The 13,083-nt window shown below is 43.2% G+C and overlaps 1 protein-coding gene and 1 long non-coding RNA gene across 2 annotated transcripts; both read left to right on the top strand.

Moving 5' to 3' along the window:
* The first annotated feature begins 3,848 nt into the window (after positions 1-3,848).
* LOC111908985 (guanine nucleotide-binding protein subunit beta-like protein) lies at positions 3,849-5,366 on the top strand. Its single transcript, XM_023904779.1, has 5 exons — positions 3,849-4,361; positions 4,498-4,596; positions 4,722-4,832; positions 5,176-5,243; positions 5,294-5,366. Exons 1-5 carry the CDS (start codon positions 3,849-3,851, stop codon positions 5,364-5,366), a joined length of 864 nt encoding a protein of 287 aa, XP_023760547.1.
* Positions 5,367-5,783: 417 nt separating this feature from the next.
* On the top strand, positions 5,784-6,338 carry LOC111908991 (uncharacterized). Its single transcript, XR_002856031.3, has 3 exons — positions 5,784-5,939; positions 6,027-6,134; positions 6,242-6,338. It is a non-coding gene; the product is annotated as an uncharacterized LOC111908991 (long non-coding RNA).
* The last annotated feature ends 6,745 nt before the right edge of the window (positions 6,339-13,083 follow it).

The raw sequence follows: 13,083 nt of genomic DNA on the forward strand, positions 1-13,083 counted from the left end.
GGGGAAGCCAGATCTATAGCTTAGGAAAGCAGATCTGACCTCAGGAGGTCATTTTAGTGTTGACATGGGAGTAACTCGCCGAGTTCATAAGGGGACTCGACGAGTTGAGTCGGGTTGCCCCGTGATTCACGATCTGTAATGACCCATTGAATGAAGGGATGACTCAGCAAGTTAAGTGAGGACCTGGAGCAATGAGGACACGCATGTACTCGCCGAGTGATGTGAGTGCACTCGACGACTCGGGTCAAAGTTTGACCGTTGACTTTTGTTGACTTTTAGGGTTTAGTCAGTGTTTGGACTTATGAGCAATTAGAAGGGTAGAATGGTCTTTTACCCTTCTTAGAGAACTTATAGAGAGGGGTTAGCCTAGCCTTTAGAAGTTGTATTAATTAGAGTAATTATTTATGTGATTAGGCGGAGGCTAGTGTAGTATTTCAGTGATCGTGGTTTACCGAGTTACCCGAGGTGACTCTTCTCACTATACTTTACCTAGAGTGGTAATTAGAGTTATGTGATAGAGTATATTGTATGCTATGTGTTATCTATGTGATTCTATGCTATATGTGATTCAGATTTACAAAGTTAGGACCGGAAAGTCCACAGGGTTAGGGCCAGAGGGTCCATAAAGTTATGGGACTGGAGGGTCCCACTGAGACCCTTTGACTAGAGGGTCATATGGAGTTATAGCCTCGACTGGCTAATATGTTTTGTATGTGGTATTTTGGGGAACTCACTAAGCATTTATGCTTACAGTGTTTGGTGTTATGTGTTTCAGGCGCCGGCATGATCAGTACGCACATGAGGAGTTTTTATACATTATGATCTTGGGTTGTGATATATGGATTGATATGTGAAACAATGAGATTTTATGATGTTTATGAATGAAAATATGTTTTTAAAATGTGAAAAATTGTTTGAAAAATTACAGTGTTACAAGTTGGTATCAGAGCCTTGGTTTGAGGGATTCGAGTGTACCTTCGGGCGTATCTGAACTCAAACTGAGGATTTGAGAGATTTTCAAATTAAAATCACAACAAATTTTCTTAAAGAGTAAAAAGTTTTTGAAAGAGCAGAGCAGAGTAGTGTGTACGATCAGCCAACGCCCGAACGGTGGCTTCCCAAAATACCCTTACATTATGAGTTATGAGATATGTTATGATATGATATGAATGCTAGAGTAGGCTATGTATTCTTATTAGGACTAGAGTGGCCTGATTTGTGATGCCTTAGCCTAGGGGTTTTGCTGCTAGGAGATGCTTGAGAGTGAATAGGTAGCAGCGAGGAGCTTGTGAGAGATCTGCTAGTGAGTAGTCTATGAATGGAGAGAGTAGAGTGCTTGGGACTTGGGATCCTAGGAGGAGGACTTGGGGTGAATACTGATACGGTGTAGACGGTAGTATTGGGCCCGTACTATCGAAGGCACCGGATCAGTGCGCAACCCAAGTAAGAATCCTTAGGGTACCAGGGATCGAGTAGGAATGGGATATCGTGTATGTGTGTACACTCAAGCGAGTCTCTGATATTTTGTGTTGTATTTTAGAAAGACATCATGGTTGGGACACGCCACACACCTGAGAGCAATGGTGTTAGCGATGAGGAGATTCGCAGATTTATTCACGCAGAGGTGGATGCTACCATCCGAGCTGAGATACCAGAGATGTTTGTGTTTATCAAGACCACCCTGATCGAGACTTTTGACGAGCGTTATGCTGCTCTTACTGATGCTGCTATTGTTGCGGCCACCGCTGCCATTGCTGCTGCGAGGCCACAGGGGGGTGACTCTTTGTTGTACCGAGAGTTCAACAACACGAAGCCACCTAAGTTTGATGGGACACAGGATCCGATCGCTGCGATGAGATGGATTTCTGATATTGAGGATTGCTTCTATACGTGTTCTTGTCCGGAGCATCTGAGAGTTCGGTTCGCGCTGAACCAACGTCTCTTGGGGGCAAAGGACTGGTAGAAGTTTGTGACAATGAACTATTCTTCTGCAGAGCTTGCCGTGGTGACCTTGGAGAGGTTCACCGCTATGTTTCATGATGAGTACATTCCCCTAGTGGAAAGGGAACGTGTGACCCAGGAGTTCTTTACCCTCAAGCTAGGTTTTGAGTCTGTTACAATGATCACTAGGATGTTCCATGAGAGGGCGATGTTTTGCCATGAGCATGTGTCTTCCGAGCAGGCACACATGAGTAGATATTTCAGCATTTTGAGGAGAGACATCCGCGAGTTCGTGGCGAACTCGACATACCGAAAATTTGTCGAGCTTCAAGCAAATGCCCAGAATAGGGAGATTGAGCTCGAGACTCAGGCCAGGGAGGAGGCGGAGCCTCAGGGGAGGGATTGGCGACCGACACAGTCCCAGCCGGCTGCCAAGCGGGCCAAGCCAGCCAATTCGAGATCTGGGAACCAGAAGGGCCGCACTTGTGGCAAGTGCGGCAAGAGTCATGAGGTGGTGTGTAGGGCAGGGTCTTGCTACAAGTGTGGAAAGGAGGGGCACATGGCCAAGGATTGCCCCAAGGGGTTTGCAGTCTGTTTTCACTACAACCATACCGGACATCGGAAGGCCGAGTGTTCGCAGTTGCAGAGGTCATCCCAGGGGGCATCGCAGGGATCCGCCCCTGCTGCTGTTCGAGCTACCGAGAGTCGGCCAGTGAAGGCCGAGGCGCCAAAGGCTCGCGGGAGAGCCTTCTAGATGATAGCGGAGGAGGTCCGCGCAACGCCCGATGTTGTGGCTGGTATGTATTCTTTCATCTATTTATGTTGAGTCGTGATGTTATGCTTATATTATGATATGCGTAGGGACATTTCTTGTGAGTTTTGTACCGGATTTGGTGTTATTCGGCTCGGGTGCGAGTCGGTCTTTTGTGTCGTTAGCCTTTTGTCAGCATATCAGTATCTGTCATGAGGCATTAAGTCGATATTTGCGAGTTTCCATAGCTGATGAGAGAGCGGTGTATGCCACTGATGTGATTCGAGGATGTGTACTTGAGATCTTCGGCGTTGAGTACCCAGTTGATTTGGTCCCAATTGTGATGGGAGATGTTTGTGTCATCGTGGGCGTGGACTGGTTGAGCAAGTTTGGAGCAGTTATCGAATGCGAGCAACAGTTGGTGACCATACAATACCCTAGTGGGGGAGTTCTTATGGTTTATGGCGAGGGTACCCGTTCTGGGTCAGAGGGACCGAGGTTGGTCGATGAGGTCCCGATAGTGCGTGAGTTCCCGGATGTTTTCCCCGAGGAGTTTTTGGGTGTGCCTCCCGAGAGGCAGGTGGAGTTTCGTATCAATTTGGTTCCGGGGGCAGCGCCTATCGCCAAGGTGCCCTATCGCCTCGTGCCTCCAGAAATGCAGGAGTTATCCTTGCAGCTTTAGGAGCTACTTGGAAAGGGGTTTATACAGTCGAGTAGCTCGCCGTGGGGAGCGCTGATCCTTTTTGTCAAGAAAAAGGATGGTTCACATCGAATGTGCATTGATTACCGGGAGTTGAACAAGTTGACGGTCTAGAACCCACTACAAGAAAAATACCCTTTAATGACGCGCAAACAATGACACTCATAGATTTAAGATACGCATTTTTGTGTGTCCATAAAAATAATGTCCGGTTTCCAAAAACTGAAGGATAGAGGTCACGCATTTTTGCGTGCCCTTAAATTAGTGTCTAAAAAAACACGGAGGCCACCTAACGAAAAAAGGTTGTCCTCTAAAGGTGTCGCTTTATATTTTTTTAATGAAGGGGCGCGTTCTCCAATTTTTTTTAATAGCCGGGAAATGAAATCCCCAAAATTAAACACCCCGCCATTTATCTCTTTCTCCTTCTACAATCCTCTACCAATGAACCCTAAAAAAATGGGGGTATCTCTAACCTTCGCTTCTTCTCAGCCTCTTGTATTATCCGAGAGGAGCTTACAGTTGCAAAAAAATGGCGGACTCATGGTACTCCGGGGCACGATGAGGGCCCACATCGATTGGGTCACCACAATCGACAACTCCGACATGGTCGTCACCTCTTCTCGTGACAAATCAATCATCATTTGGCGCCTCACCAAGGAAGACAAGACCTATGGTGTCGCACAACGCCATCTCACCGGCCACTCTCACTTTGTTCAAGACGTCGTTCTCTCCTCCGACTACCAGTTTGCTCTATCCGGTTCATGGGACGACGAACTCTGTCTCTGGGATCTCAATGTCGGAACCACCGCACGCCGCTTCGTTGGCCACACCAAAGACTTCCTCTCCGTCGCATTCTCGATCGACAATCTTCAGATCGTGTCGGCATCACATGACAAGTCGATCAAACTGTGGAACACACTTGGGGAATGCAAATACACAATCCAAGACGGCGATACTCACAGTGATTGGGTGAGTTGGTTTTCCTTGTTGTTTGTAACAATAGTAAGATGAAGCTAAATGAGCCCTAATTTGTGCATTATGTCTCAATATTGGATTTTTATTGTGATCTAAACTTGGTTTTGTGTGTTTTGTGTTACAATGAAAGATGAAGCGCACAAAACCTCGTGTTATTGGGACAAAAATGGTGGAGGTCAGAAGGTCAAGTCGTGTTGCGCATCTGTCTGCCTCGATTTACAAGGAACTCGTATATTTCTCTTGTTTCTTCTTCTTCTCCCTCTTCTAGGGCTTTTTTCGTCTTGCATAAAAATTTGGAAAAGATTATTCAGCACCCAAAAGTTATTGATCCTTTTGGGCGTTTTTTTGTTGCAGGTGGTTTATGAGCGAGTTGAGTTACCAAGAACGAAATTGGAAGCATTTAGAGCTTCTGTTAAGACTAGTATCATAAGGCAATTGGAAGCATATAGAGCTGCATTTAATCAGGTCATCATCTTTGTCCAACATTCTAATATGCTAAGTTGTTTATGGAATTAGAAATAGACAAAATAATAAGAAGATCAAGAGTAGATTCTTGAACAAAAAGAATTGTGCTTTATAGACTTTAAATGACTATTAGGATAAAAAAATGATAACTTAGTGGCTAAAATGGTAAAAATATGAAAACTGATTCTTGTGTAATACGGTGGTGTGTATATGCATGTATAGAGAATGAAGGAGACTATGAAAAAGCTTAAATTAAGACACTAACACGAAACTTAGGAGGGAGATCAGGTGAGTGTATTACATTAAAGGTTAAATATCTCATCTAAAAGGTTTTTTTTTGAAGTCAATCAGTCTAAAGCGCTACTATGTGGAATCAATGTGGAGTTTTATTCTTAAACCCATCACGGTTATGTAAATTAATTAAAGGTTAAAGAAAGTAGTTGGCAAATATTGTTTTGCAGGCAAAGAGTTCTTGGTGAAGATTTAGATGGTTTGGACATGAATGATCTCACCATTCTCGAGCAACAGATCTAGGATTCACTTACCACTGTGCGAGAACGAAAGGTTTCATTATTCTTTACTCATTCGTGTAGAAATAGGGTAAGGCTGCGGCTGCTGCTAATGAGGTGGAGGTGGTCTGTAAGGCTGTCCATAGGGTCCCACTGAAATGACATGGGATTCCTCCTCCAAGAGTAGCCAAAAGATGCATCATGTAGATGCCATTGGTGTAAAATCCAAACGAGGAAATCAAGTAGTTGTTGCTGCAAGTCCTCCCATAGAGGATGCAGTGGTTGCTACAGACCCACTTACAAAAGAAGATCTTGTGGGGTACCTTGCTTCTGGATGCAAGACTAAGGAAAATTAGAGGTTCTTACTTAATTGTCTCTTATACTAAGTATTTTATTTTGCACATATGTGTCTGTGTTGATTAATGATGAATGTTATGGATATTGCAGAATAGGAATTGAACATGAAAAGTTTGGGTTCGAGCTGAAAACATTGAAGCCTATGACATATGGACAAATAGCAGATCTGCTGAATGCTATTTCTGAGAGATTTGACTGGGAGAAAATCATGGAAGGGGACAATATAATTGGGCTTAAATAGGTAATCAGCACTGTATATTTAAAGAACCCAAAGCTGCTGTTTGATTGTATGTGGTCTATTTCTAAACTTTAAAAAAAATAATGTCAGGGAAAACAAAGTATATCTATGGAACCTGGTGGTCAGTTTGAGCTTAGTAGCGCTCCTCTTGAAACTCTCCATCAAACATGTGCAGAAGTGAATTCACACCTTTACCAGGTTTGTAAATTGTAATGGTTGGTACCTTACATGAAGTTGATATGATTATATAATTCCATGTGTTGAAAGTGATATGTCAAATGTGGATGTGTTACTTTACTTTACAGGTGAAAGCTGTTGCTGAAGAGATGGGAATTGGATTTATAGGAATTGGTTTCCATCCAAAATTGGAAAGAAAAGATATACCTATAATGCCTAAAGTAAAAATAATTTAGTTATTCTATAATAATATTCTAAATATCAAAGAAAAGAAATAGATATGAGATATGGTGTGTGGTGAGAATGATATTGAATGAATGTTTTGTCAGGGAAGATATGAGATAATGAGGAATTATCTCAGATCAGCTCGATAATTCTTGGTGGGCTTGGAGTTCCTGCTGTTGGCTATGATTTACGATTCTGAGGGTATTTAGGTCATTTACTCAGAAAAAATATATTTCTTCTTCGGTTTCATTGCAGCAAAGACAGTAGTACAAATAAACATGGTAGTGAAGTGAAGTCTTCTCAGAGACCTAGTAACACATGCAACCACCAAGTCCCTCACACCTCCTGTTGCCCCTCTAACTGTCCAGACTTCTCAAGTGTCCAATGTCCCAAGTATATTAATTAATAATAATTATATATGGTTATGTTCTATTAGCTCTTGTTATTTTATGCATTCAATATGTTCTTGTTATATATATAAACATTAAATATTTGTTGTTGCTTTTAAGTTTTTGGCAGATATACAAGTTGATGACGATAACATTGTTTCAAGACCTTCAGTAAGTTATGATGATGTCCCTTAATAGCAATGTAGTATTAGGTTATATAGTTAGGGATGATTATTTGTATTTGACATGTTAGTGCAATGAATTATCTTTCTTATTTATTGTATTTTATTTTGTATTTTGTATAACATTAACTTTTGTGCAATGGTTTGTATTTTTTGTATATGGTATTTTATTTTCTATTATGAGACATGAAATGCAAATTTAATTTGAAAATTAGTAGATCTATAAATATATTTTTTTAAAAAAATAAAAATTACGATACGCAAAAATATGTGTCATCTTCATTTATGACATGGCCTTTCTTGACAGCGGCTTTAATGATACGCACTGCGTGTCATAAATGAGCGTCGTAAATGTGCGTCGTCTCTAGATGACGCGCAAAAGCGCGTCGTCTCTCGTTATGACAGGGCCTTCCTTGACGTGCATTTGCACGTCGTCTGAGCGTTTTACGATGCGTAATGAGCGTCGTAAAAGGCTGTTTTTCTAATAGTGACCGTTACCCTTTACCGAGGATCGACAATTTGTTCGATCAGTTGCAGGGAACGTCTTGATTCTCCAAGATCGATCTGAGGTCTGGATATCTTCAAATGAGGGTGCATGAGGAGGATATCCAGAAGACAGCGTTCAGGACTCGTTATGGGCATTACGAGTTCGTGGTGATGCCTTTCGGGCTTACCAATGCACCGACAACATTCATGGATCTCATGAACAAGGTGTGCAAGCCGATGTTGGATCGTTTAATGATTGTGTTCATCGACGACATATTGGTGTATTCAGGATCCAGAGAGCAGCATGAAGAGCATTTGAGGGATCCTCGGAGTTCTGAGATCGGAGAGGCTTTACGCCAAATTCTCCAAGTGTGATTTCTGGTTACGAGAGGTCTAGTTCTTAGGACAACGCGTCAAACAGAATGGGATATTGGTCGATCCGGCCAATATTGAGGCGGTGATGAGTTGGGAGGTGCTGAGATCCCCCTAAGAGATCAGGAGTTTCCTGGGGTTGACCGGCTATTATCGGAAATTTATCCGAGATTTCTCCAAGATTGCTGTTCCTCTCACCAGGTTGACTCGTAAGGGTGTAGCATTCAGTTGGGGCCCAGAGCAGCAGGCCTCATTCAAGACACTTCGCTAGAGATTATGCGAAGCCCCACTATTATCCGTTCTGGAGGGGACGGAGGATTTCGTGGTGTATTGTGACGCATCGATATCGGGATTGGGTGTGGTGCTGATGCAGATAGGTCATGTGATAACATACACATCGAGGCAGTTGAAGCCTCATGAGTAGAGATATCCTACTCATGATCTGGAGTTGGGGGCTGTGGTGTTCGCCCTCAAGATCTGGCGTCACTATTTGTATGGGGTCCGGTGTACCATATACATGGATCACAAGAGCTTGAAGTATCTGATAGATTAGCCTAACCTGAATATGCGTCAGAGGAGGTAGTTGGATGTGGTAAAGGATTATGAGTGTGAAATCCTATACCACCCGGGCAAGGCTAATGTTGTAGCCGATGCCCTGAGTCGCAAGGCAGAGAGTGCCCCGATACGAGATGTTTGTTTGCGATTGACAGTGACGACCCCTGTGTTGGACACCATTAGGGAGGCCTAGTTAGAGGCCATGGGACTGGAAAACTGCAAGAGAGAGCGGGTGATCGGGAAGATATCTAAGTTCGTTGCTGATAGCCGTGGACATATGACCTTTCAGGGTCGGATTCGGGTGTCGTTTGGAGGTGGGGAACGTACCATTCTGATGGAGGAGGCGCATAGATTGAGGTTCTCAATCCATCCCGGGGCCACTAAGATGTATTTGGACCTGAAGAGGGAGTATTGATGGCCCTGTATGAAGATGGATGTCGCGTGGTTCGTAGAGAGGTGCCTGACCTGTCGCAGGGTGAAGGCCGAGCACCAGCATCCGCATGGAAAGTTGCAACCACTAGAGGTTCCCGAGTGGAAGTGGGAATAGATTTCCATGGATTTTATCACCAAATTGTCGAGTACCGCGAGGGGAGTCGATGCAATTTGGGTGATTGTTGATCGGCTGACGAAGAGCGCTCACTTTCTTGCTATCAATGAGAGATCTTCTGCTGAGAGGCTGGTAGAGTTATATGGGAGAAAGGTCATATCGCGGCATGGAGTGCCGATCTCGATCGTGTCAGATCGAGATGTGCGTTTCACTTCCAGATTCTGGAAGAAATTCCATGAGGAGTTGGGTACAAGGTTGCATTTTAGTACCGCATACCACCCACAGACGGATGGTCAGAGTGAGCGAAAAATTCAGACGCTCGAAGACATGCTGCGAGCATGTGTGATGGACTTTGGGGGAAGTTGGGACATGTATTTTCCGTTGGCTGAGTTTTCTTATAATAACAGCCACCATTCGAGCATTTGTATGCCTCCCTTTGAGTTGTTGTACAGGAGGAGGTGTCAGACTCTCATATGCTGAGGAGAGGTCGGACAGCGAGTGATGGGCAGCACTGAGTTAGTGCTTTAGACGACTGAGCAGATTCAGCAGGTCGAACAGAGGTTGTTGACAGCCCAGAGTCGCCCGAAGAGTTATGTGGATAGGTGACGATCCGAGCTTGAATTCTAGGTGAAGGATTTCTTAATCCTGAAGGTATTTCCTTGGAAAGGAATGATCCGATTGAGGAAGAGGGGCAAGCTGGGTCCCCGGTACATCGGTCCGTTCAGGGTGACTGCGAGGGTAGGAAAGGTAACATATCGTCTGGAGCTACCTGCGGAGTTGATTCAGATCCATAATACCTTCCACGTGTCTCAGTTGAGGAAGTGTATAGTTGACGAGTCGGAGGTGGTACCATTGGAGGATATTCAGGTGGATGCCAACCTAAATTATGTGGAGAGGCCAGTTGCGATTTGGGATCGGAAGATCAAGCTTCTGAGGAACAAGGAGGTGCCCCTGGTGCAGGTCTAGTTGCAACATCGGACAGGGTCCGAGCTGACTTGGGAGCCGGAGTTAGAGATGCGTGAGCAACATCCAGAGTTGTTTGAAGAGTAAGACTTTGAGGGTGAAGTCTGATTCTAGTGGGGGAGAATTGTAACATCCGGATTTCAAGGTATTATATGTTATCATTTTATTTTTTGAGAAAAAAAGAGGGACTCGACGAGTTGAGTCGTGGACTCGTCGAGTAGGACCGCGATCGCTGACTCGATTAATGAACGGACTCGACGAGCTGGAAAGAGTGGACTCAACGAGTCCGCGCTGTAAGCTGAAACCCTAATTCCCCGGGCCTGACCCTATTTAACGGACCTTATAGCCCTCTTGTGTAGCTATCTGTCCAGAGAGAGTACCCCTTAAGAGCTTGAGCAAGTAGATAGAGAGATAAGGCCATATTGATCGATTTTGGTGTGTTCTAGCATAGGAGAAGTTGTTCCAAGCAAGAGGAGGTCAAGGGAGTTGTGGATCCAAAGTTTCATTCCTAGATCTACACTATTGAGGTACCAAATCGGGTTCCCTTTCTGTTTAGGGATTAATATCTATGACCTAGGGTTTTCTATACCCCTTTTGAGGTTGTTATGTTGATGGTCCCTTGTGGTGTCGGACTTCGGATCTGGATCCATAGAGGTCCAGAGAGCTTTCCCCAATCCGCTTTTGAAGGGTTTTGAGCATTCTAACACTTCCTAAGTGTACATGCAACCCTAATAACCTTGGATCTATGTTTGTCTAATTATCATGAAAATTTGAATTCCAAGGTTATATTCCTATCTAGCATACATGGGGACCAATTTTTAACTTGAATGAAAGATAGAATAACTTACCTTGTTGTTGCTTATGATCCTTGAAACCTTTTAAGCCTAGCACCCCAAGTGTGATGCCTCAAATGCTTCACACAACACCAAATGCTTTTGGAATGACTTTAGAAAGAATAAACACTTCTAAAATCGGCCTAGCCCTCTTGTTTCTTATGTGTAGCCATTTTTGGTGGAGAATGGGTTTCTTATATAGTGTTGACACATCTAAGGATACACCATGTAAACCCTAATGTGTCTTGACTCTTCATTTCCATGACCTATGGGTTTGTAACTCCCATGGAGCATCCTACGTGTGGAACCCAACTTGATAATCCATGGAGCCTCTTAACCCATTATACAAGTTATGAATGATTTACATAATCAAACCATATATTTAATTAGTTATCTTTCGATCACTTAATTAATTCTAAATTAACTCTTGATCAAACTAATTAAATAATATTATTAATATATTAGAACTTATAATATATTAATAATCCACAAGTGTTATTTCTCTCATTTAGTCTATCCAATTGCATGGTGCCATGTAACCCAAATGGACCATGTCAGGTCGGGTCAAGTACATACCAGAAATAGTTATGGACTTAGACACCTTATCCAACAGTCTCCCACTTGGATAAGTCTAATAACTACAACTGCAAGTATGACTTCAGGAACCGATCGGCAATCGTAGCTCTTTCAAGGTCTCTCGGGACTGAGAAGATGATGATACGCCATTTAAGACAAGTGATCATATAATCCTCTGTTCTAGATATCAGCCGGACAAATACATGGAACAATGTCTTACTTATTGTCCAACAGTTTGTTTCTCGATTTCCGATTTGTTTGACAAAGAACTTAATTGAACACATCAACTTAGTTCTGACTGGGCCCGATACATAGGTCAAAACAAAATCGTCGAGGGGCCCATATATCAGCTTCTAATCCAAGAAGGAACAGATAAACTCAAATCATATGTTTGTTCTACTACTCATTGAATTATACACAAAAGCCTGTTTTATAACATCGAGTTACCAATGCGTTTACGTATAATCAATGCATAACCAACTCGTAAGTAACAAATCATATCTCTAGGTTTGAAGAATTATATGATATTACCATCTCACGATCACTCGAGATAAATTCCATGAAGTGATTCCAGTGAGCGTGGGTTAGGTCCAATGCTCAGAACTTATGAGCACTCATGATTTTTGTAGCCATGTCCAACACCTTAGACCTCTGCAACCAATCATGACAGTCTTGATTCATACCTACTTCCGACATATGACCGACTGTGGAGGTTTGAATAATATGATATACCAACCATAATTATTTTGGAAGTCAAAACATGCAAAAGAAGTATAATAAACGATCGACAAGAGATATAAACACTTTACTCATAAATAAAACAACTTTTATTCATCATCTAATGTCAATTAAACTATACAAATTTCGCGGGTATCTAACTACTAAATCTAATATCATCCTTCAGCCCTATGCTTCGAGCATGCTGGAGATGCTTAACCCGTGTCAGTCCCTTCATGAGGGGATCTGATGGATTCTCATCCGATGATACCCTCTTCGCCACGAGGAGTCCTTCTTCTATTCGATGTCTGATGAAATGGTATTTTCTGTCGATGTGTCTGGATCTCTCGTGATCCCTTGGTTCCTTGGCTAAGGCAACAACACTTTCACTATCACAGAAAATTTCCATTGACTCTTTAATAGCTGGCACAACTCTAAGGTCTCCAATGAAGTTCTTCAGCCATATCGCCTCCTTTGCTGCCTCGCTAGCTGCAATATACTCTGAGTCGCAAGTTGAATAAGCCACTATCTCTTGCTTGGAACTCTTCCAAGAAGTTGCTCCTCCGTTTAAGGTAAAGACCCAGCCTGACTGAGAGCAGAAATTATCTCTATCAGTCTGAAAGCTAGCATCACTATACCCTACAACTCTCAAGTCATCACTCCCACCGAGGGTAAGGACCCAGTCCTTAGTACTCCGTAGGTACTTAAGGATATTCTTTACCACAGTCCAGTGTGCCTTGCTAGGGTTCCCCTGATACCTGCTAACCATGCTCAAAGCAAAGGCTACATCAGGTTGAGTACACGTCATAGCATACATGATCGATCCTACAACCGAAGCATAAGGTATTCGACTCATTTCTGCTATCTCAGCCTCAGTACTAGGGCTTTGTATCTTACTCAATCTGGCGTTACTCTGGATGGGTAACTCTCCTTTCTTGGAGTCCTGCATGCTGAATCTCTTCAGCACCTTATCCAAGTAGGTACCCTGACTAAGTCCAATTAGTCTTTTACTCCGGTCTCTCAAGATCCTTATCCCTAGAATATAGGCAGCTTCTCCTAGGTCCTTCATAGAGAAACACTTCCCAAGCCAGGGCTTAACTTCCTGTAGAGTTGGGATGTCATTTC

This window comes from Lactuca sativa, chromosome 4 (assembly GCF_002870075.4).
Source record: "Lactuca sativa cultivar Salinas chromosome 4, Lsat_Salinas_v11, whole genome shotgun sequence".
Classification (NCBI taxonomy): domain Eukaryota; kingdom Viridiplantae; phylum Streptophyta; class Magnoliopsida; order Asterales; family Asteraceae; genus Lactuca; species Lactuca sativa.

Excerpts from the sequence above, each read along its gene's own strand:
- LOC111908985 (XM_023904779.1), top strand. The coding sequence starts at position 3,849 with ATGGGGGTATCTCTAACCTTCGCTTCTTCTCAGCCTCTTGTATTATCC. Across the intron at positions 4,597-4,721 it reads CCTCGATTTACAAGGAACTC|GTGGTTTATGAGCGAGTTGA; the intron begins GTATATTTCTCT and ends TTTTTGTTGCAG. Across the intron at positions 4,833-5,175 it reads ATAGAGCTGCATTTAATCAG|TCAATCAGTCTAAAGCGCTA; the intron begins GTCATCATCTTT and ends TTTTTTTTGAAG.